At 45.1% G+C, this 22,284-nt stretch overlaps 6 protein-coding genes and 1 non-coding gene across 11 annotated transcripts; 2 read left to right on the top strand and 5 right to left on the bottom strand.

Moving 5' to 3' along the window:
• Positions 1-128: 128 nt before the first annotated feature.
• Positions 129-1,235, bottom strand: LOC117899972 (DNA-directed RNA polymerase I subunit RPA43). 2 transcript variants are annotated; one of them, XM_034810131.1, is made up of 2 exons: positions 612-1,235; positions 129-552 (listed from the first exon to the last, which is right to left on the bottom strand). In XM_034810131.1, exons 1-2 carry the CDS (start codon positions 1,163-1,165, stop codon positions 345-347), a joined length of 762 nt encoding a protein of 253 aa, XP_034666022.1. In that variant the 5' UTR covers positions 1,166-1,235; the 3' UTR covers positions 129-344. The 2 variants fall into 2 exon arrangements, with proteins under 2 accessions (XP_034666022.1, XP_034666023.1); XM_034810132.1 differs by having other exon boundaries at positions 129-548; positions 611-1,234.
• Positions 1,236-1,496: 261 nt separating this feature from the next.
• LOC117899966 (5'-3' exoribonuclease 2 homolog) lies at positions 1,497-4,729 on the top strand. The gene has a single exon (XM_034810121.1). It carries the CDS (start codon positions 1,606-1,608, stop codon positions 4,366-4,368), a length of 2,763 nt encoding a protein of 920 aa, XP_034666012.1. The 5' UTR covers positions 1,497-1,605; the 3' UTR covers positions 4,369-4,729.
• Positions 4,730-5,568: 839 nt separating this feature from the next.
• On the bottom strand, positions 5,569-8,076 carry LOC117899967 (wee1-like protein kinase). 3 transcript variants are annotated; one of them, XM_034810122.1, is made up of 6 exons: positions 7,444-8,076; positions 7,048-7,381; positions 6,279-6,980; positions 6,089-6,222; positions 5,875-6,005; positions 5,569-5,626 (listed from the first exon to the last, which is right to left on the bottom strand). In XM_034810122.1, exons 1-6 carry the CDS (start codon positions 7,880-7,882, stop codon positions 5,591-5,593), a joined length of 1,776 nt encoding a protein of 591 aa, XP_034666013.1. In that variant the 5' UTR covers positions 7,883-8,076; the 3' UTR covers positions 5,569-5,590. The 3 variants fall into 3 exon arrangements, with proteins under 3 accessions (XP_034666013.1, XP_034666015.1, XP_034666014.1); XM_034810124.1 differs by lacking the exon at positions 5,875-6,005 and having other exon boundaries at positions 5,587-5,626; XM_034810123.1 differs by lacking the exon at positions 5,569-5,626 and having other exon boundaries at positions 5,683-6,005; positions 7,444-8,075.
• A 732-nt stretch (positions 8,077-8,808) lies between these two features.
• Positions 8,809-15,439, bottom strand: LOC117899971 (probable splicing factor, arginine/serine-rich 6). Of its 2 annotated transcripts, none has more exons than XM_034810130.1 (2): positions 14,729-15,439; positions 8,809-10,006 (listed from the first exon to the last, which is right to left on the bottom strand). In XM_034810130.1, the coding sequence occupies exons 1-2, from the start codon at positions 15,151-15,153 to the stop codon at positions 9,652-9,654; spliced, it is 780 nt and encodes a 259-aa protein (XP_034666021.1). In that variant the 5' UTR covers positions 15,154-15,439; the 3' UTR covers positions 8,809-9,651. The 2 variants fall into 2 exon arrangements, with proteins under 2 accessions (XP_034666021.1, XP_034666020.1); XM_034810129.1 differs by having other exon boundaries at positions 8,809-10,009; positions 14,729-15,436.
• LOC117899968 (nucleolar protein 58) lies at positions 12,007-14,085 on the bottom strand. Its single transcript, XM_034810126.1, has 2 exons — positions 12,691-14,085; positions 12,007-12,469 (listed from the first exon to the last, which is right to left on the bottom strand). Exons 1-2 carry the CDS (start codon positions 13,959-13,961, stop codon positions 12,169-12,171), a joined length of 1,572 nt encoding a protein of 523 aa, XP_034666017.1. The 5' UTR covers positions 13,962-14,085; the 3' UTR covers positions 12,007-12,168.
• On the bottom strand, positions 12,563-12,635 carry LOC117902837. Its single transcript, XR_004649436.1, has one exon. It is a non-coding gene; the product is annotated as a small nucleolar RNA SNORD53/SNORD92 (small nucleolar RNA).
• Positions 15,440-15,565: 126 nt separating the features above from the next.
• Positions 15,566-21,008, top strand: LOC117899969 (heterogeneous nuclear ribonucleoprotein 27C). Its single transcript, XM_034810127.1, has 3 exons — positions 15,566-15,720; positions 17,579-18,337; positions 18,424-21,008. Exons 2-3 carry the CDS (start codon positions 17,843-17,845, stop codon positions 19,192-19,194), a joined length of 1,266 nt encoding a protein of 421 aa, XP_034666018.1. The 5' UTR covers positions 15,566-15,720; positions 17,579-17,842; the 3' UTR covers positions 19,195-21,008.
• Positions 21,009-22,284: the final 1,276 nt, after the last annotated feature.

Below are 22,284 nucleotides of genomic sequence, written 5' to 3' on the forward strand. Positions count from 1 at the left end.
CCAATAGCCACAGCCTTCCAGCTCCATTCAGCTACTAGTTCCTTGCTCAAGGAGACAGACGTTAACCGAATATCTTAAGTATTCATAGGGATCCAATCTCTTTGAATTTCCTGCTTTACGCTTTGGTATTTCTATGCAACTGCATTTATTTAGTTAACAAGCCTGGCCGGTCCTTTGTTTGTTAATCAAATATACATTTGATTGTACATTGTTTTTGTATACCGAGTGGCTAATGGCCAGCATAGCAGGGGGATAATAGGAGTTGCTAGTTACATTACATTCTCATAATTTGTACTAATCAGAGGATTGTGGAAAACACGAGTGGGGTTTTGGGAATTTTAAGGCTACATTGGCTCTGCTTTTATTACTTTTTTCACTTTCTTTGTCTGCTTGTCGTCCTTTTCAGTTTTTTTACGTTTTGTCGCTTGCTTTTTCTTAGGTGTGGGCTCCATGCAGGGCTCTTTTTTAATCAATTCTATTATCGCATCCAGCTCCAGTTCGGGTTTAACCTCCTCCGGCTCTGGGGTTCCAAGCTGGACGGATTGGTTCTGCGAATAAAAAAAATATAAGTTAAATGACTCTCTCAGGTTTTAATCAAAGAGTAACATACCACCGGTTGTGTGCCCTCCTCCTCCTCATCCAGTAACAGTTCTCCCTCGATGTAGGGCATCACATTGGCCATGTTGAAGCTTTTGATCCGAAAACTAATGTCCTGATCCATGGTAATGCCTTCCCTGGTGTTCTTGTTGTTGGTGAAGCGAATCGTTGCGTTGAAAACCCTGTAGATGAGAGCGCTGACTTGATGCTTTGATATGTGCCGTACAACTCCATGCAGGACGGCCCCCTCCATGGGCTGGAAGACGTAGAAGTCTGCGTTGATGAGCAAGTGCAAGGTGGGATCGTCCGCTCTCAAGGCAGCCGTCTGGCCCAGCACCTTGATGTTCTTAATGCCCAGCACTATGGCAGACAGGTTAGCATCGTATATTCCCACTTTGGTGCGGATGAGCAGCTCGTGGAGCGCACGTTTGAAACTGGCCATGCCGTACGGCCCCATCGACAGGTGCATGTCCGTGTTGATGCATTTCACGCATGATTCGGGATTATTGGCGTACGTCTCCAACTCCTGGGGTGAAAACTTAACATATTTCTGTAATATTCTTGACATTTTATCAAATCAAATTATTTCTCCTAGTCGAACACATGAGTTACAATTTGCGGTCTGGCATCTCTCTGGCAGGGGGCAATCGATACATAAAGCGTGTAACTGACGATGGTTTCTCGTGACGATAGGATGCAGCCATTTTCTTCCATCCCTAGTTTAAAATAGGTTCTGAAAATTGATCTCAACAAAATTGTACAAATTACACTGGTTATCCACATTCTTTTTATGTGCGTTGTACTCATTTTCTACACTCCGAAATCTCACCTTTTCCACTGAAAAGATATGTAACAATTGCACAAAAACCATAAATACTATCGATAGTGTCATCGATGGATTTTCAGCACTAGTGAAAACATGCTGTATTGACGGTGAAAAAAAAAATAGAAAAAGCAGCACAAAGGAACGGAAAAATATTTAGATAAAGATTTTCAACAACTCTCAAAATGGGAGTACCAGCATTCTTTCGGTGGCTAAGCCGAAAATACGCAAGTGTGATAATAGATTGCAATGAGAACAAGCAGGTCGATCCGGATACCGGTAAAAATATCTACGAGGACGCCACCCTACCCAATCCGAATGGAGTGGAGTTTGACAACCTATACCTGGATATGAACGGTATTATACACCCTTGTACGCATCCGGAGGACAAGCCGGCGCCCAAGAACGAGGACGAGATGATGGTGGCCATATTCGATTGCATCGATCGATTGTTTGGCATTGTCCGACCGCGAAAGGTGCTCTACATGGCCATTGACGGTGTGGCGCCCAGGGCCAAGATGAACCAGCAGCGGTCGCGTCGCTTCCGTGCGGCCAAGGAGACCACCGAGAAGCGACTGGAGATTGCACGCATTCGCGAGGAGCTGCTGACCCGCGGCTGCAAGCTGCCGCCCGAAAAGGAGAAGGGTGAGCACTTCGATTCCAATTGCATTACGCCCGGCACTCCGTTCATGGACAGGCTGAGCAAGTGCCTGCACTACTACGTCCACGATCGGCAGAACAATAACCCAGCATGGAAGGGCATCAAAGTTATCCTCTCGGATGCCAATGTGCCCGGCGAGGGTGAGCACAAGATAATGGACTACATACGGAAGCAGCGCGCGCAGCCGGATCACGATCCAAACACCCAGCACGTACTGTGCGGCGCCGATGCGGATCTGATCATGTTGGGCCTGGCCACCCACGAGCCGAACTTCACCATCATCCGGGAGGAGTTTCTGCCCAACAAGCCCAGGCCGTGCGACATTTGCAACCAATTCGGCCACGAAATGGACAAGTGTGTGGGCCTCAGTGCCGTCGGTTCATCGGGAGCCAACTTCAAGCCAGATGTGGCCATTGGAGCCGAGGTGAAGTTCATATTTGTACGCCTGAGCGTGCTCAGGGAGTACCTGAAGCAGACGCTCGAGATGCCCAATCTACCGTTCGAATATGACTTTGAGCGCACCCTCGACGACTGGGTGTTCATGTGCTTCTTTGTGGGCAACGATTTCCTGCCCCATCTTCCCAGTCTGGAGATACGCGAGGGCGCAGTTGATCGCCTGGTGGAGCTGTACAAGAAATGCGTCTACAAGACAAAGGGCTACCTGACCGACTCTGGGGACGTGAATCTCGATCGTGTGCAGCTGATAATGACGGATCTGGGCAATGCCGAGGATCAGATATTCAAGAGTCGCCAGCGACGCGAGCAGCAGTTCAAGGCCAGGGATAAACAGAGGCAGAGGCAGGATCACAGCGCTCTGGATCAATCGGTGTTTGGTGCCCAGGCCGTTGGCGGTGGCCGCAATGGCCAGCCCTCGAGTATTGCCAATTACAAGCAGGAAGCTGCTGCGCTGAGAACAGGACAAAAGCGACCCAACGAGGAGGAAGAGGAGGACAACGACGAGGTGCGCTTGTGGGAGGATGGCTTCAAGAGTCGCTACTACGAGTCCAAGTTCGATGTGGCACCCGAGAATCATTCGTTCCGCTATGCCGTGGCCCTGCAATACGTGCGGGGCTTGTGCTGGGTCTTAAAGTACTACTATCAGGGCTGTGCCTCCTGGAACTGGTACTTCCCCTATCACTATGCCCCCTTTGCATCGGATTTTGTCAACATCCAGGGCCTGTCGACGGCCTTTGAGCGGGGCACGAAACCCTTCAATCCGCTAGAGCAGCTGATGGGAGTCTTCCCGGCGGCCAGTAGCTCGCATGTGCCCGAACCCTGGGCAGAGCTAATGTCCAGTCCGGACTCACCCATCATCGACTTTTACCCGGAGGACTTTAAGATCGATTTGAATGGCAAGAAGTTTGCCTGGCAGGGTGTCGCCCTGCTGCCCTTTGTCGACGAGAAGCGTCTCTTCAAGGCCCTCGTGCCGTACTACACACAGTTGACAGGCGCGGAGATAAAGCGCAACAAGCAGGGCCACAACTTCCTGTACATCAGCAACTCCAGTCCGCACTACAAGAAGGTGAAGAAGATAACCGAGAGCACCGAGGACGCCGAGGATCAATGCAATGCCATCTCTTTCAATGGCATGCGCGGCACCATACTCCGTTCGGACATAGACACTGCCATCGATGGCTGCCTGCCGTCGCCGATTGCCGGACTTCCAGACATTACTGGAAACACCATTGTGACGACATTCTTCATAGATCCCGAGTACGATGATGACTACATATTCGAGGCAAAGCGTCTGCCCAATGCTGTTGATCCGCCGCAGGTTTTGCCCTCCCCCGAAGGACAGAAGAACGGACCCGTCATTGGTTTCAACAGCCATCATTCGAGGGCCTACGTAGCGCCTGGTGGACATCGTATGCTGAATGCTGGCATACGTAATGGTCAGGGAGACCGCGGACAGCAGGGCTACAACCAGGGTGGTGGTGGAGGTGGCGGCTATAATCAGGGGCAAGGACAAGGCTATCAGAATAATAGTCGCAACTACAATTACAACTACAACAATAACTACAACCAGCAGCACCAGGGTGGCGGCGGAGGTGGTGGATATCAGAGCCAGAGTCAGGGCAGCTATCAGAATCGCCAGCAGTACGGTGGCGGCCAGCAGCAGTACCAGAACCAAAGGTACAACCAGGATGGTGGACAGCAGCAGCAGCAGGGCCAAAGGAGTTACAACAACTACAACGGTCAGCAGAGGAATTACCAGCAGCAAGGAGGCGGCGGCGGTGGCGGTGGCAATAGGCAACAGAATCAAAATCAAAACTATAGAAGATTTTAAGCGCACAGACACGAACATTTTATGCATTGATCTTACACGTAGCAGTAACAAGTTTTAATGAAGACAAAAATAAACGATAATTGAATTGATTCAATAAGCTACCATCAGGAGCCCAGGAACATTAATTGTTACCTTAGTGCCTCAAAATAGAAATTGTATATCAGAAGCAGATGAGATATACAAGATTTTGGCACACACAAGGAGCTGCCTGCCTTTATTAATGCCAGTGCCTCTAGGGTAACAAATATCAACCTTCAAATAGTAGCAACTCCGCCTATATTGAGCAGTACAATACCATTAATAGACAGTATCCCTAGGGGTATCATATAACCACCATATACCATCTACAATTTTAACAACAGAAAATGCACCTTAAAAACAAATAAGTATAAATTAAGAATAAATTATTCATTAATTTCTGATGCCAACATTCTGTTCTTTTTAATTTTTTTTGATTTAGGTTTTGATTTTGAGGAACTAGAAAACGATCTATGTATCATATGCAATTTTATCAAAACATCACTTTGCAATTGTTTAGAATTGTTCAATTAAGAAAATAATAAAAATTCATTCATTTTCTGATGTACGAGTCTGTCTGGAGTTTTCTTCTTTATTTATTTATATGATTTCAGGAATCGCTTGCTAGCTGGCAGGGCCCATCGATTGAGTGTTCTTCTTATTTTTGAATACCATATGAAAATGAATATCTTTTATCTTTAACATAGATTCATCCTAAAAAAGTGTTGGAAAGCTTTCCTTTTAATTGTTCTGTTTAAAAACATTTCACAAGTTCTAATTAAAAATAAAAAGTCAATTAATATTTCGTTTATAAGCTTTTCTTCTTATTTTGTTGTATAATTAGTTTCATTTTTGTGCTTAATTTGTAATTTGTTCTTAATCTTATCAAGACACAACCAATCATTTGTTAAACTTATATCAAAAACTTTCTGCTTCGAGGTGGATTCACTTTCTTCAGCAATAAAATAAAACATTTATTGAATAGCCAGCCATTTGGCTATATGTATTTCGATCGCATGGAATGTGTCAAATGTTCCCGCGATTCCATTTAACATTATAAAATAGTTTTAATTACGAAAAACAGTGCTCGTTCATTTTTTACATGTGGATGCATCGATCCTTAGACGCTACTACGATGTGCTTAGATGCTACGTGTGAGGGCGGGTGGATTATTTTTGAAATTTTTCTTTGTTTTTTTTTATGTTCAAGATTTTCTTCGATTAAGAAAATGTTCATTGAGCTGCAAAAAAATGATAAATACAGGGATATATTATTACGAATGCCTCGATATATGTATATATAAAGTAGTTAGTGAGGTTTAAACTATAAACTAATAGAAGCTAAATTAGGACTTAAAAAACTAAACGCAATGTGAGCTTTGTTCACGTTCGATTCGGAAGAGTTTGGCTGTCTGTAGGTAGATAGTTCCGTATGTTAAATGATATGATTAGGAGGTAGGTTTCGAGTGTCTCAAACATTGGTGATTACATTTTTGTTACGATCGCCCAGGCTATATCGACCATGGGTGCTGAAGGGTGTGCGCATACGTCGCGTGAACGAGCGCAGGCATCGCTGACCCTCCACACTCTCCGGATTGTTTGTCACTGCCAAGAGGTTAACTGGGTGGTGGGGGAACGATTGAACAAAACGGAATAAATAACCAGCAAAGGCATGGGATTTGATCTGCCATCCTTTCACTCACCTTTCGCCTCGAGCTGTTTTATCGTCTTCTTTGCGTCCCGCAGCTTGCTCATGAGTATCTCGTTCTTGCGCCTCTCCATGGTCAGCTCCAGGCCGAGCTGCATCTTGGTCTTCGAGTCAACAGCGCTCAGTATACTGCAATTCAAATCGATTCAAGATTTCTCTTCTATGATTTTGTCTGACAAACTTACGGATGACTGAAAATGGACTGTGATGTGGGCCTCTGTGCCGGATCGGGATGCATCATTAGGGCTATCAGCTCATTGAAATCCTTGCTGAGTGTGGACAGGTAGGGCACCTGTCCGTCTCGTAGCTTGTGCCAGTCGGGGCCATTCTTGGGCAGTGGACCACCACCAGCCACCTCGAACAGGGTGATGCCCAGCGAGAATATGTCCGCCCTGAACAGATTCGAGTAGTCATCGTTGAGCAGCTCCTTGGGCAAGTAGCGGCAGTCGCCCTCCTCCACATGCGGCTCCTTCACGGAAGTCACATGGCCCAGATCACCGATTTTGTATGTCACCAGATTTTCCGTATGGCGCAACTCCTCATAGACACTGTCCATGCCATCGCCGTCATCATCTTTGGCCTGCACCTCCACCAGCTTGTGGGCAGTGGGATTCATTGTCGAGAATATATTCTCGGGCTTCAGGTCCATGTGGACCAAATCATTTGAGTGTATATAGCGCAGGCCCTCGATCACATGCATCAGGACAATCTTCAGTTCGGCCTCGCCCAAGCAATGATCCTGGATGCGGGCATGCAGGCTGCCGCCATCGCAGAACTCATTCTGTATCAACATATGATCATCCTCCGCCCAGGCCGAATAATAACGCACCACATTCTCGTGCTTGCCCAGCACTGCATGGGCCCAGACCTCATTCAGGGCACGTTTTCTGTAAGGAGAATTAGCACAGATTAGGCGATGAGCAGGCGGCATGGGGCAGGGGCGCTTTTACTTACTCAAAGGAGCTGCCAGCCACTGGCTTCTTACTCTTTTTAATGGCATAGATGCAGCCATCGAGCCGGTTTACGCACTGGAAGACAACACCGAATTCCCCAACACCAATCACGCGCATCTGCATGAACTCCCGCTTGAAGCGGCTGATGTTTGTGTCGTGCAGGGCCAGGCGCTTGGGTGCCTGGTGTATCTCGCGCATTGGATCGCCGACCTCCTCTGGCCCATCATCATCACAGGTGTCGCTGAGCAAATACTTTTGAATAGAATTCACATTCAGGTTGAGATTCTCGCGTCCCACTTGGGTGCGACAACGTTTCTTGTTGTGGGCCAGCAGACCTAAAGGAAAGACAAACCATAAATCAACATGAACAATTGATGCACTCTCAATGGGCACTCACTGTCTGGTGTGAAGGGATTCACATTGGCCGTGTCCTGGGGCTGCATGCTGCGATTGTGCAGCGGCAAGCAGCGCGGGCGCTCTGATAGGCGGAAGAGATCCTCCCGGCGGTTGGCATTGACCACCTCTGCCGCAGCGGACAGATGATTGCTGCACTGCGATTTCTGCAAAATCGTCTTCGGTGTGGCAGGAGTGCTGAACAGGCGTAGGGCACGAACCTTTTGGCAGGGCGGTGACATGGATACGTCTGCAGTTGCCTTCTTCTTGTGCTGCGGACTCAGGCTCTCCGGCTGGTCCTTGTCAAAGTCGTCGTCGGCGAAGCGCAGCTTGCGTGGATTAAACACTTGCGGCGACGGCGAACGCGATCGCAATTCGACACTCGAGTCGAGATGCTCGAGCGAGGTGACGCTCATTTCGTGCTGCGACTGGCGAAATGCCATTGTAGCTTCCGTCTTTTGGTCTCTGTGCGCAGTTTAACAATGTGGCTTTACAAATTTAACAACAATATCTTATAGGTGAAAAGGGGTGACTGACTTTTCATAAAAAAAAAATGAAAACAAAACACAATACGGAATTAAACTGAAGGAATGCGATGCGATTAATGCGGCTACTGGGTTGCTCAGCAAAAAGTAATCGAAACGCTAAATTTCTGTTGTCGATACTTTCGCAGATGTATCGATGTTTTTGTGCGATGAAAAATATTGCATCGTGAAGCAGATAGTGCTGGGAAAAAAGCAACCGATTAAATCATCGCAGGGATGATCGGGTTTAATCGCAGCTACTTTGTCGCATTGATCATTGATCACAAATATATACTTATATTAAGAGCAGTCTTTCTTTTATCTCGTGTTTTTTTTTGGTTCTGCATTTGAGCTCTAGCGTTTTTTTGGCCTCACTCTCGATTCGATTATATTTGGCCTGCACATGTTCAATCGATGGTACCTAACTCTTGAACGTCTCCACCAGGCATCTACACATTTGAATCTACCATCCCTATCCGTCAACTGATATAATTCATGTGCATAATGCTCGTTAAGCAATTCACAGAATATCTATATCTTTAGTAATCTTAGAACTAATATTATCTTTTAACCATTTTCTGTGGTTTAAAAATGTGACAAAAAATGGTGTTGGTTTTTTGGCATTTAATTTATTGATTTGAATAATTTTGTATTTTAGTTTTCAGCGCATTTGCTTTATATAGTTCAAACACACATCGAAGAATTCATACATATTTTTTATTTTTTAAATTCTTAACTATGACATCAATGTATGAACATGGATTTTGTTTAATTTCGCATTGTAGCAGGACTTGTAATCATATTTTAATATTTGGAAAAGAAAACACCATACAAAGTTGTATTTGAAAGTTGAAATATCAAGAGTGGGTGCATGTATTTAATGGGAATCGGATCGGTACAACACATGAATTGAAGAGAATTGACATATTGATGTTATGTTTAATGGTACGTGACATGGGAGCAGGGATGTTCTAGATGTGATGGCGCCTTATTCCCCCCAGTTGATAAAACAAACACACGAACTCGTCGTTCCGCCTTCTACATATTCGAGTATCGTTCCAGGCATCGTCTATATATCGGCTGGTTGTCAAATCAGAAGCACAAAAATCAATTTACATAGCAAACGGTGTGACTAGATCGATGTTCGGTTCGCGGTGTTTGTCCCTTCTGTCCCGATCCTTTTTTATTGTATTTAATATATAAATTTTGATGTTTGTTTTCTTTTTGATATTTCAAGCGCCCTTTGTTCTGGTTTCTGCTGTTATCTTTCTTCGCGTATGTGTGAGTGTTTCGTGTGTTTTCCCAGGTCTTGTCGCGATAGCAAAAAGTACTTACAAATGCTGACTGTACTTCCCTTAGACAATAAATTAAAACCCTAAGCTAAAATGGTTTTTTGGGGGAGGACAACTAAACGGTATTTGTTTATATGTATGTGGGTGTGTATACTTCGTGAAGAAAGTTTTTTTGTTTGTATTTTTGTTGTTTTGGGAATTGTTCTTCTTTTGTTTTTTGTTATATTATGTATTTGGGGTTGTGTTTGTGTGTGGGGGGAATGAGGGGTAGGGGAATTTGTTGTCCAGCTTCCCCTTTTCGCGCTGATTCTTCTTGTTTCTTGGCTGCAGCTCTCAGGCCCCACTAAATTATTTCTTCTTGAATTTACGGCCATCGTCTGCATCCGTTTGTCGTCGCTAGTCCCTGGACACGGAACGTGAGGCCGACGAATCGCCGCGACGACGTGGTGGTGGTGATCCTCCGCGACGCACTGGCGGCGATGCCGAACGTGAACCTCTATCCCGCTCATCATCGTCATCGTCGTAGCGGCGCTTCGGTGGCGGCGGCGATGTGTCCACTGCCCCACTGCCGTTGCGCTCGTGGTCGCTGTAGCGTGACACCGAACCATTCTCATCGCGTCCATTTGAGCGGCCAGAGCGTCGAGCAGCACCGCCCACCGAGCCAGCGGAGCGACTGCGCGAACGAGTGCCACCAGACTTGGAGCGAGTGCGACGGCGACGGGATGTGCTACGAGATCTGCTGAACGAGTTGCTTCTAGAATGAAACCAAGACCAGGATCTCAATTATTCATGATTTAACAAATGATATAAACAATATATAAAGTGCGTCTTAGATGCTACAAGAAAGAATATGAATCCTACACTTTGCCCAGTTTTATTCGCATAAACTACAACAACAGATCACAATTTGATAAAGATATTTAGAGAGAGAGTCTGTCCCATTTCAGTGTTTGCCTCCCTTCTTCTTGTAGTGCTTGTGGCCGTGCTTCTTGGAGCCCTTTTTGCCATGCTCCTCCTTCTCCTCGTGACTGTCGCCGTATTTGTGCTCCTTCTTGTACTTCTTGTGATCCTCGTCGTGATGGCCCTTCTTGTAGTGGCCGCTGTGCTTCTTGTGGCCCTTCTTCTTGCCGCTCTCGTGCTTCTCGCCCTTCTTGTGCTCACCATGCTCCTCGGCATGGTGCTTGTGCTCCTTGCCGAACTTCTTGTGATGTCCGCCCTTGTGCTCGTCGTCGTAGAACTTCTTCTCCTTGTAGTACTCGTCCTTGTTGAATTTCTTGTGGTACTCCATCTCCTTGTGGCCCTTCTTGTGCTTCTTTTTGTGATGATGCTTGCCACCCTTCTTGTGTGCACCCTGCTCGTGCTTCTCCCCCTTTTCTTCCTTCTCGTCGTAGTGCTTTTTCTTCTTCTCGCCTTTCTCGCCATGATGGTGCTCCTCGTTCTCCTCATCGTGATGCTTCTTCTCGCCCTCCTCCCACTCCTTGTGCTCCTTGTGTCCGTGACCACCCTTGTGTTCCTCATCGCCGTATTTCTTCTTCTCGTACTTTTCGCCACCCTCTTCCTCCTCCTCGGAGGAGGCCTCCTTCTTCTTCGCCGCCGCGTACGTCAGCAGCAGGCCCAGGACCAACAGCAGCTTCAAATAGCCCCGCATTTCGCCTGGTATGGTTACCTCTACACTGAACCCACTACCCAAAGGCAGCATTCGCTTTTATACTGTAGATTTGGGGCACCGCTGAATGGAGCCGCATGATGCAAGCACCCTGCTGCTGCTGCTGCTGCTGACGTAAAAACTTTCTGCTTCATTGGCTGCAAGCGCCACACCACAAGCAATCAATCGCAGCAGCAACAGCAGCCGCAGGCTTCTTGTAACTCTCGGAGGGAGAAAGAGTGGCCTCCAAAATCGATTCGATTGAAGAATTTAATTTTTGCTGCAAATGTTGCCACATCAAAAGAATCATATGAAAAGTGATTCGAAACAAATCAATGCAATCCTTAGCTGTAGAAGCCAAAGGAAGTTAAAACAGGAAGCCAGAAATAAGACTTTATATTTTCGGAAATTTGTTCTACAAATTGATACATTGCTTCCGACATATATTACCATGTCCAGCGAGCAAGACGAAACATGAAGCTTGGTCCAACGAAGACCAAGTCGGAGGCTGGCAACGATGCAGACGAAGCCTGGCAACATATCCAACGATGCAGACGAAGTTGGCAACATGTCCTGCGATCAAGACGAAACTGGAAACATGTCCCACGATCAAGACGATGCTGGCAACATGTCCCACGAAAAACATGGACCTGGAAACGTGTCCAACGATCAATATGGGTTTAGAAACGCATCCCACGACCAAGACGGAGCTGGCATAGCGTTCAAAGCAAGACAAAGCTATCCCACGTATTCTACGATCAAGTCGGCAGCATCTGTTACGAAGATGCATCTGGGAACGCATGACATAAGCCTCTGCGAACATGACCTGTCTGAAGCCGAAATGTATCGAAATAGATGCTCTAGAAGTGCGCCACAAAATAACATGGATTGCTCTTCCTTTATGCTATCCCCCATAAAGGGTTCTGCAACTGTTTGAAGTGAAGTGAAGCGAAGCTCGCGTTACTTTTCAATGAAGAATCTCATCTGAAATTAAAAAATCCATTAAGACAAATGCCTCTGCAAGCAAGCATAAAACACATAACATACATAAAACATGGAAGGATGTATGCACACACACACACACACAGAATACAACTTGATTTGGGTTTGTGAATATTACATTTTATTGCTAATGTATAAAACAAATAAACTTTACTCTTTGCTGATTAATTTTATAGAATCCTACGGTTCCTCCTATTATATAATGAAATGCTACAAGTTAAGAGCCTTAAAATTATTTCCCCCTTCAAGAGCTTCTCTCTCTCTCTCTATTCCTGCTGCTCCTTCTTGGACTTTTTCTTTTTCTTGGCTGGAGTTGGCGTTTCTTCGGGCTCGGGCTCTGCCTTGGGTTCTGTCTTGGGCTCATCCTCGGTTGCCTCTTCATCCTTTTGCTTCTTCTTCTTCTTTTTCTTCTTCTCTGACTTGAGTTCAGCCTCCTCTTCGGCTGGCTCCTCCTTGACCTCCTTCTTGACCGGTGAGCTGCTCTCCTCCTCCTCCTCGGCCTCCGAGTGCTTGCGCTTCTTCACATTTAATGTGTTATCCGCCTCGGGTTGATACGTGAACACCTCACTGCAAAAGTAGCAGGGAATAGAAACACATTAATAAATACACTGAGAGAAAATGCAGCAACGAGAGTCTAAAGGGAGACTGAAGCACTCAATTTCACTCAGACAGCCAAGGTTTATCGTCATAGTAATCAGATATATGCGAAACCTTTTTGATATCATCATTAGAAATTGACTTGCAACAGATTTTCCCTCTCTGCCTCTCTGCTAAGGAGCAATACATACCTCTTGGCTTGATATTTCTCAAACTTTGCCTTGGCTTTGCCCGTGCCAGACAACTTGCGCAGATTGCCCTCCTCCAGCAGTCGCAAGCGGGCCTCCAGTTTCACCTTGTGCGCCGCACCAAGCTCAAAGGTCGCCTCCTCACCGAAGGCATCGACGCGGGTGGCCAGCGATGCTTTGGCCGCCAGCGAACGTGACATTTTTCCCTTATTCTTCTGACTCGCCTGTCCCACCAGCTGGGCGTGATAGATAAGACCGTATTTGGGTGTGTCCTTCTTCGTTTTAAGCGCACGGAAGAGTGCCTTTTCGGCGCCCAGAATTTGTACTGTTGATGAGGGATGCTTGGCGAGATTGATCAGCGAACCGGCATGGGCAATGAGACGAGCGCCGACTGTGTCTCCGACCAGCACTGTTAGATTGGGTGCCATGGCCATCATGCGTGCCTTGAGGTAGTCGTACAGATGCGTGCGATAGTCATTGATGGAGATGATCTCATCGCACAAGCACTGGATGTTCATGACATCCTCCTCGGAGATCTCAGTGCCCATCGAGATTTCGGCTGCCTCCTTCACCTTCTCCTCAACGTCTTCGGGCAGAATGTCGGACAAATCGGCGGCCGCCATATTGTCCCTGGTGCCCACCAGCTTGATGGTCTTCACAAAGGCAATGTTGTCGGTTATAATCTTGCCCAGCTCGGGAAAGTGCCAGCCGTACCATTCTCTGGCCCTCATCATATAGTTGTTCAGCTCCTTGTCCAGATCATCGAGCAGGCACTGGGCCTGCACAATCATGGTATCGATTTTGTCGGGCGAAAACTTTAGTTTGTAGCGTGACAGAGAGTGGGCGAGACCCAGGGCCATGGCCGTCATCTCCTTCTTGGGCAGACCGCCCAGTAGACTGTCCGCCTGCTGGCGGATGCAGCGCATCAACTCTTGGACGCCAGTGTTGTACACACACTGCACAGACAGCTTGTCCTTGATCGCTGTGCCCAGCTTTGCATCGGCCACCAGCAAGGGCGCCTGCACTTCGTCGATTAGCAATTTTTTCAGCGTTTTCTTCAGGGGCTTGGCCACCTTGCCCTCGACTGCTGCCGTGGCGGCGGCCAGCGCCTCTGTGGTGTCGTTGAATTTCTCAAAATGCTTCAATTTCAGCAATTTGTTGGCCTTCTCCGGAGTCTCGAACTCCAGGTACAGATTATCGACCTGTTCGAGCTTCTTTTCATCCATCAGCTTGAAAATAGCGTAGCCCGCCGGCGTTTCGTAGAGCACAAACATTGTGTCACTTTGTGCTCATTTAGTTTTAATTTTTATTTATGAAAAATTAATAAAACACCCAGACGTCGGCACGAAACTTAACCTTCTTTTCTGTATGCCGCGTGTAAAAGAAAAATCCAAAATGAAGCGTAAGCACGTGTGCGCAAGCAGCGGCCAGGGTTGCCGTACAGTTTGCACTTAACAGCACCGTCCTGGCTGCTTCACCACACTGTAGACTAATTCACCACGAAAAACTCACTTGAAAATAGATCGATATTGTCAAGCGTCCCGATCATAAGATACCCGTTCTTTAGTTTTTAATGTTATGAATGGGCACATTAATTATTTTTACTATAAATATTAATATGCTAAAACTTATTTTTCCGACAGAATCTCGGCAAAGCACTTGTGAACATATGTATGGATCATTTTTCATCGAACAAATAACACATAAGAACACCCGTGTTCGTTGCGAGTACCCAGTACTTTGTGACGAGCACGTGTGCTCTGTTACCAAGCCGCAGTTTGCGCATAACAGCAACATAGTTCTGCGTCTAACAGCACACACTCCCACTTAACATACATTTTTAATGCTTGTTTACATTGCGCGCCTAACAGCACGGCGAGTGAAAATTTTCTCCCCACACTCAGAACAATTTAAAAATGTTTTGTAGCACATCCTCACGCATACATACATACACACACACAAGTATCCCTGTATGTATGCGAAAATATCGCCATGTTTCATGAAAAAAATGCAACATAAATGAATGAAATATTGCACTAACCTGCGTCGTTGTCTTGCTTTCCGCTCACGGCAATGGCGGGCAAAGTGGCCACGGCCGCCACATTCATAGCACTTATCGTCCCCACGGCCACCGCCGCCTCCGCGGTCGCGTCCTCCAGCACCTCCGCCACCTCCTCCTCCGCCACCACCACCTCCTGCACCGCCTCCAGATCTTGCGTATTTACCAGTCGACAGCTCCACACGGGCTCGGCGTCCACACACAGTGCGACCATCTAGACCGCGCACCGCATCCGCTGCATCTCTAGCGCTCTCGAACTCCACAAAGGCGAATCCTGGAGGGTTGCGTGCAATCCAGACGCTGCGCAGACTGCCGTAAGCTCCAAACACATACTCCAAATCGTTCTTACGGGCGTTGTTGCCCAAATCTCCAACGTAAACCTTGCGGTCACTCGGATGCCGCGACATTGTGAATGTAGTTTTTGATTTAGCTTGGGGCTGTTAATGTGGCAGCGGCAGCACCAGCGGCGCAGAAAAAATCGATGCGGCACGAAAATTTACTTTACACTGCTCTCACGGAAACACTGTCGGCTAGAAAAACTGGCGGTTGCTTTTCATTACTTTACGCGACTGTTTTTCCCAATATTTCAGTCAGAGAATTGTATTTATTTCTGCACCATTTCAGCATTTACCGGGTAGCGTAGCACAGCAGAAAATAAGGGGGATATCGATATATGAAATGCTTGCAAAACAAATGACAGATTAGCGATGGGCTGGAAAATAAACTCCCAGAGACGCTATGATCCGATAAACTATTGTGACTGTACAGTGTGACCGTGGGGCAGGCACGACCACTGCTATCGATTACATTAAACGTGGCGGTGGCGACGATTCTATCATAAGTTAGGTTATATCGTATGCATCAAAATCATACAATTATTTATAAGCTAGTTTTTTAAGGAAAAAACACTTAAATTTAGTGAATTTGCAGTGCGAAATCTTTAAAAAATCACAGACGAACACTTGGCACAAACGGTAAGCATGGAAAACAAATCAAATCTGCATTTTACATAACAATTACGGTGCTTTAACAAAATGCCTGCCTCTGCCTTGCCTTTCCAAAAAGGTTGAATACTTGACGCAGCTGCCGTTGCTTGGTGTGGTGGTGTGTAAATTTTATTTGATTCGACTGAGCACCGCAAGCAATGCGACCAGCAGCTCTTTGTTTTTAAACCAAGTTTGTGATTTTCAATTTGTGCGTACAAAGGCTGCAGTTTTTCCGTGCCACTTACAACATTATTTTTTCGCCCAATAAAGTGGAAAATTTCATATTTTTATACATACATACAAAAAATGCTATGTATAACACCACACCAACACATACGCACACGAGTACAAATCGGTCGGTTCGGTCTGGTCTGTCGGCGGCCATTCGCGACACACACTCACACACACGCACGCATACAACCGTGCGGCCAACTCATGAACCCACACACAAGCATGTGTATATTCATGTGCATAAAGATTGCGGTGCAAAATACAAAAATCATGCGAAATTTTTAAAATTGCGTAGTAGAAATCTTAGCTAATTCAACTATAATTTATCCGGCCAACAAACGTAAATCTACAAGCAGTACAAGTGTCGTGTGTTCTATTGTTGTGTGAATATTGCCGGCATCAGTTAATGCAAATGCCTCGATTTGCTTCAAACTAAAAAAATCATTAAAGGCCATGTTAAATTATCCTGTATCAAGAGCATTTAGCCCCAGAAAGCATTTCTTAATACATTTCTTTGTTGAAGCATTTTTTCATCAGGCACGTCGTCTTCCATTTTGTTTTTTTTTCTCTGCCGTCGCTGCTGTTGTCTTCTACCGTGGTGAATTTCCCACATTTTTCAAGAGATTCATTCAGTTTTGCGGAAAGTGCGTGGCCAGATATAGGCTGCGATTAATTAGAGCCCACAAAGAAGTGAATAATTTTTTTATTTTAGAATTCAAGTTTTATGTGGCTTGCGTTTTGAGGGCATTGCTTCTTGGTACGTTCCTTTTCGCTTGTACATTCGCTTTCACGTCGCCACAAAGCGTTGCCACATGTTTGGACTTGTGAGTGGGAAAATTTCCGCGAGACACGAGACAGCCCAATAAAGAATGTATTTCAGTTCTTCGGACATCGGACAGGGATTGGATTACATGACCTGAACTTTCACATTTTTAGGATTTTGGTAGGGTTGGGTGTTTACAAGACCCATCTGGCAATACCTAGCAAATGGCGCGCAAATGTGGTGCGACCGGACCGGCAGTGTTCTGTTTTCACCTTGGGAATAAGTTCGTTGTTCTCATTGATAGTCGGCATCTGTGTGGGTGTGAGTGTGTGTGTGGGTTAGAGGCTGAGGCTGGGGACATTGCTACACTAACAACAACGCTCGTGACACAGCGAAAAGAAAACAATACTTTCACGCAGCAGTGTAAAAAAGAGGAAGCAGCAGCAGCAGAAAACAGTTTGTGAACCGCACGAAGAGCAGAGCAAGCGGAGCGTTGCAAACAACCCAGCAACTTGTGAACGTGTACAAAAAAAGCAGTTAGACGGCAAAAACACACATGTAGACTCACTCGCTCACAAATACCTTTGCATGAGAATGTATGCGTACCGGCCGGTTGCTGTTGCCGCTGTCTCTGCTGCCTACCTGCGCCTTTCATAATTATCTATGCCTATTTCGGTTGCTCCCTGTGCCTACGTGTTGGTGTGTCTGCGTATTTTGTCATCTTGGCTCTTGCCTTCCACCTTTTCGCACCCTTTTAGTTTTTAGCCAAGAAAAAAAAGTGATTTTGATTAACAATTTCTTTAAATCGTTCTGTATCTTTCCATGCCTACTTCAACTATTTCCATCCTATAGAAAGTTACGTGTAAACGTCGTGGCTTTTGTTTAGTTATTTTGAAGGAGAGAAGAACTTTGGCAACTTTTGAAATCAATCCAAAATATAACAGCAACGCAACCAGCAACTATAACAGTGTAAAAAGTTAAGAAAAAAGTGCAAGAAGACCCAAGCGAGAAGACATTTTATTTCTTATACACCCGTGTGAATAAAACAGCAGCAAAATTACGTCAATTATTGAAAACCTACCCGGCGCAATAGCTCACAATCACCAGAACAACATCATGGAAGAGGACGAGAGGGGCAAACTGTTTGTGGGTGGACTATCGTGGGAGACAACGCAGGAGAATCTGTCGCGTTACTTCTGCCGCTTCGGCGACATCATCGATTGTGTCGTGATGAAGAACAACGAGAGCGGCAGGTCGCGTGGCTTCGGTTTCGTCACCTTTGCCGATCCAACCAATGTAAACCATGTGCTGCAGAACGGTCCGCACACGCTCGATGGCCGTACCATCGATCCGAAGCCATGCAACCCACGCACGCTTCAAAAGCCGAAGAAAGGCGGCGGCTACAAGGTGTTCCTCGGCGGTCTCCCATCGAACGTAACGGAAACCGATCTGCGTACCTTTTTTGGTCGGTACGGCAAAGTGACCGAAGTAGTTATCATGTATGATCAGGAGAAGAAGAAATCCCGTGGTTTCGGATTCCTGTCCTTTGAAGAAGAGTCGTCGGTTGAGCATGTGACCAATGAGCGGTACATCAATCTGAACGGCAAGCAGGTATGTTGCCTTACTGGTCCTCAATTTCCACCTAGTTTGTCCTTTGTCCTCATTATTGCCACTCTTTCGTTTGCCTCGTTCCACAGGTGGAGATCAAGAAGGCCGAGCCCCGTGACGGATCTGGCGGACAGAATTCGAACAACAGCACGGTGGGTGGTGCCTATGGCAAGATGAACAGCGAGTGCAGCCACTGGGGACCCCATCATGCCCCAATGAACATGATCCAGGGCCAAAACGGTCAGATGGGTGGTCCGCCACTGAATATGCCGATCGGTGCGCCGAACATGATGCCCGGCTATCAGGGCTGGGGCACCTCGCCTCAACAGCAGGGCTATGGTTATGGCAACAGCGGTCCAGGATCGTACCAAGGCTGGGGCGCACCACCTGGCCCCCAGGGACCACCTCCACAGTGGTCCAACTATGCTGGACCCCAGCAGACCCAGGGATACGGTGGCTACGATATGTACAACTCGACATCGACGGGCGCTCCTTCCGGGCCGTCTGGCGGTGGCAGCTGGAACTCGTGGAATATGCCACCCAATTCGGCTGGACCCACTGGAGCACCTGGAGCTGGGGCGGGTACCGCCACGGACATGTACTCGCGTGCCCAGGCCTGGGCTGCGGGCGGTCCATCAACCACTGGACCTGTGGGCGGTATGCCGCGCACTGGACCCGGCAACTCGGCCTCAAAGTCGGGCTCCGAGTACGATTATGGCGGCTATGGCTCTGGCTATGACTACGACTATAGCAATTATGTTAAGCAGGAGGGCGCATCCAACTATGGTGCCGGCCCTAGGTCAGCGTATGGCAACGACAGCTCCACACAGCCGCCGTACGCAGCCTCTCAGGCTGTTTAAGGCGATGGAGGATCATGTTGTCGTGTCGCCGTCGTCGTAGTCGTCCTCGTCGTCGGTGAATGATGAAGAAGACAAAAAAGATGGTGGTAATTGTAAGCTAAAGCGTCGTCTGTTCGTTTTTATTTCAGATCAGATCAGTTGTTGAAATTAATATTTAACTCGTGTACAACCCTAATTTAAAGCAAACACACACAAATTTAACACCAGAGAATACCTAGCGACAAGTCAGATTCATAGATATATATATATATACATGTATGTTCTATAGCAATGAGTATGTAATAATTCATAGGCAACAACAAACAACACCAACACTCAACGAAACACACCAAACCATACCACAACATTTCTCATGCGCCTCCCCCCCAAAAAAAAAAAACTCACTCACACACCAAAACCACACCACAAAACGTACTGTATAATCCTACTGTATCCTAAGCCAACATTTACCTAACCATCCAACCAATCAACCAAGAAAACAGAAACCTAGAAGAACTAACAACCCAGAGCCCGTAGGTACCGATTACACATGGCATTAACAGAATATAGAAATGTGAAGAATTAAACGTAATGATTTACAAGTATAAAGTTTAGCTAATTAGACACAAGAGATCATGGATGAAAAGTGTGCGAAATACCAACAAAGGAAAATAAGAACATATAATTTTATTTAAAGCGTAAACAAGTAAAGAGATCCCCTTTATTACTAAAATTAGTAAATACAAATTCGAAATTGTACATTTTAATGCAAAAGCCAGTCGGCCAGCCACCGGTCTCGTCACAGCCCATCCTCACACACCAGAAATATCCTATCCCCATCACTCGACAAGGCGACAAGGTGTAGTCCCAATGGGGGGGAAGTTTGAAAAGGAATATAGAGACGACACCACTGACATTCCGAGAACTCTCTCTTGTTTGGGGCTTGCCTTAGCCTTAGGCCATGACTAATTCTTTTTGAAAATTGTGTTATTGCTTGATTAATCGCTTGGTGGGTGGATAGAGAGAGGAATACGCGGGTGGATAAGGTCGAAGGCTGGAACGACACGAGAAAGATACGTTACAAAATTAAAAATTTACCATTTAAAGTAAACAAAACAAAAACTAGCTAAAAGTTAAACTACATATATAAAGAAACCTAATTGATAAGCGTATGTCGTCGTTTACATCTAAGCGAAAGTTGAACTTGAAACTAGAATTATATAGTGCGTTGGATTTATTATTTAGTTAAAGAGAAAGTGAAATAATGCTACCGATACTGAGAAGGCAGGCGGAAAGTTAGCAGAAGTAAAATGCTTAATGGATAATGAGATATGAGAAAACGTAAACCACAAAAAATACGAAACACACTCTTAACAAATATACATAAAAACTATATACATGCATACTTATATATAACGAGTATATACACAAAAGAAACGAGAAAAAGAGTAAAAAAAAGAGCAAAAGGAAACGTAAATTTAAACCTACAGTTAATGATAATAAAAGAGGGAAGTAAGCAGGGAGGCAAAGAGTAATAAGGATTGAGGACAAAAGTTACAAAAAGAGAGGAAGAGAGATAGAGATAAAAACGATGCTTGGAGTTGCGTTGCACATTTTTTTCAAATTTTCATCGTTTGCCAAGCAGACAAGAACAACAACAGCCGCCGGAAGAGAAGAACATCATCTAACGACAACCAGAAAGAAGGTGGGAGGATAAAGTGTGTGTGGAGGCACTCTACAAACAACACCGCCTAAAGAAGAACAACATGCGCAACACCCACCATTCACTTAAACAACAACTGAAAACCACACTAGCGAGGCAGAGACAATGGAAAGAAAGAAAGAAAGAGAAGAAAGTAAAAGATGAAGAAGGAGAAGAAATTAAAAAGGAAGAAAGAAATATTATTGCATACAACAGCAAGCAGTAAAACTTTGATTGATTATATACATAACATATATATATATCTTTAATTACTTATACATATTTACTCTTAACTACTTTGCACGCTCTCTTAGTAGGGGAGCGTGCGATGTGTGTGTAAAACAAGATGAAAGCAAAAACTATTTTAATGATGATTATATGATTGCGATTTTACAATTTATTATTACAAAACAAAAAACAAAACAAAAGAAAGATGGAGAAAGAAAACCCAGCAAAAGCGAAAGTAAAAAAAGCAAAAGGAGAAACACATATTATATGCTAATACATTTACCATACACATATATTATATATATTCTTATATAAATATGAAGTAATTTTTTCTATTAAAATATCATACACTAATTTTTAATTTGTTTATTTACAAGAAAAAAAACTTACAATACATACATTTAATTACAATATACAATAACAAATACTTTACTTTATTTTTCGGTGATTTATTGCTTAGTGTTCTTCGTATAATTTTTAAATCTTACAAACAAACAAACAACCCCACAAACAAATCCTACAGATATAAATTCCTAATTTAATTTCGTTTAAATTACAAATACATATGCTTACATTTTATAAATAATTTTAAATTTTTTAAAAAACAAAACAAAAGCAAACAATGCAAAAACAATAAGCAAGTAAACAAGTAAAGTAGAACGTGTGAAATACGTTTCGATTTTTGAAAGAAAAAAAAACAAAATATTTGAAAAAAACAACAACACTTATTGAATTTGAATCTTTTTCTTTTACTTGGCCTCAGCATCTCTGTGTGCGTGCGGTGCGTGCGTGTGTGCTTGTCTGTGTGCATGATTGTGTATCGTTTTATCGATAATGATCGTGAGAAGGTTTATAGTGTGGTCGATCCTGGCTTGTCGAAGGCGGCTGCCTGTCAACAGGCGAGGTGGAGGAGGCGTCGTGAGATAACGGACGAGACGTAAGTGAGGTAGGAGCGAAGAATGGAGGACAATTATTTTGGCGTTTTATTATTTCTGTTTCGCAACATCAAAGAAGAACCGTAAGAGGAAGCAGAAAAGGAAAAGAATTGACAGTAGACAGAGCAGTGTCGAAGATTTTGTTGACGAAATTGCAAGCAAAGAAACCTGATGTAATTTAATAAGCTGAAACATTATGATTATTATTCATTACATACTGAGGATAACACACTTACACACAATTTC

This window comes from Drosophila subobscura, chromosome U, assembly GCF_008121235.1.
Source record: "Drosophila subobscura isolate 14011-0131.10 chromosome U, UCBerk_Dsub_1.0, whole genome shotgun sequence".
Lineage (NCBI taxonomy): Eukaryota > Metazoa > Arthropoda > Insecta > Diptera > Drosophilidae > Drosophila > Drosophila subobscura.

What these genes read in the sequence shown, in the direction of transcription:
- LOC117899967 (XM_034810122.1), bottom strand. Translation starts at nt 7,882, where the DNA reads ATGGCATTTCGCCAGTCGCAGCACGAAATGAGCGTCACCTCGCTCGAG. An exon ending in GAATCCCTTCACACCAGACA is followed by an intron (nt 7,382 to 7,443) that starts GTGAGTGCCCAT and finishes TCTTTCCTTTAG; the next exon opens with GTCTGCTGGCCCACAACAAG. An exon ending in CAGTCCATTTTCAGTCATCC is followed by an intron (nt 6,223 to 6,278) that starts GTAAGTTTGTCA and finishes TTTGAATTGCAG; the next exon opens with TATACTGAGCGCTGTTGACT.
- LOC117899971 (XM_034810129.1), bottom strand. Translation starts at nt 15,153, where the DNA reads ATGTCGCGGCATCCGAGTGACCGCAAGGTTTACGTTGGAGATTTGGGC. An exon ending in AAAGCAAGACAACGACGCAG is followed by an intron (nt 10,010 to 14,728) that starts GTTAGTGCAATA and finishes GTTTCATTCTAG; the next exon opens with AAGCAACTCGTTCAGCAGAT.
- LOC117899972 (XM_034810131.1), bottom strand. Translation starts at nt 1,165, where the DNA reads ATGTCAAGAATATTACAGAAATATGTTAAGTTTTCACCCCAGGAGTTG. An exon ending in GAGGAGGGCACACAACCGGT is followed by an intron (nt 553 to 611) that starts GGTATGTTACTC and finishes TTTTTTTTATTC; the next exon opens with GCAGAACCAATCCGTCCAGC.
- LOC117899969 (XM_034810127.1), top strand. Translation starts at nt 17,843, where the DNA reads ATGGAAGAGGACGAGAGGGGCAAACTGTTTGTGGGTGGACTATCGTGG. An exon ending in TCAATCTGAACGGCAAGCAG is followed by an intron (nt 18,338 to 18,423) that starts GTATGTTGCCTT and finishes CTCGTTCCACAG; the next exon opens with GTGGAGATCAAGAAGGCCGA.
- LOC117899966 (XM_034810121.1), top strand. Translation starts at nt 1,606, where the DNA reads ATGGGAGTACCAGCATTCTTTCGGTGGCTAAGCCGAAAATACGCAAGT.
- LOC117899968 (XM_034810126.1), bottom strand. Translation starts at nt 13,961, where the DNA reads ATGTTTGTGCTCTACGAAACGCCGGCGGGCTACGCTATTTTCAAGCTG. An exon ending in GAGAAATATCAAGCCAAGAG is followed by an intron (nt 12,470 to 12,690) that starts GTATGTATTGCT and finishes CTACTTTTGCAG; the next exon opens with TGAGGTGTTCACGTATCAAC.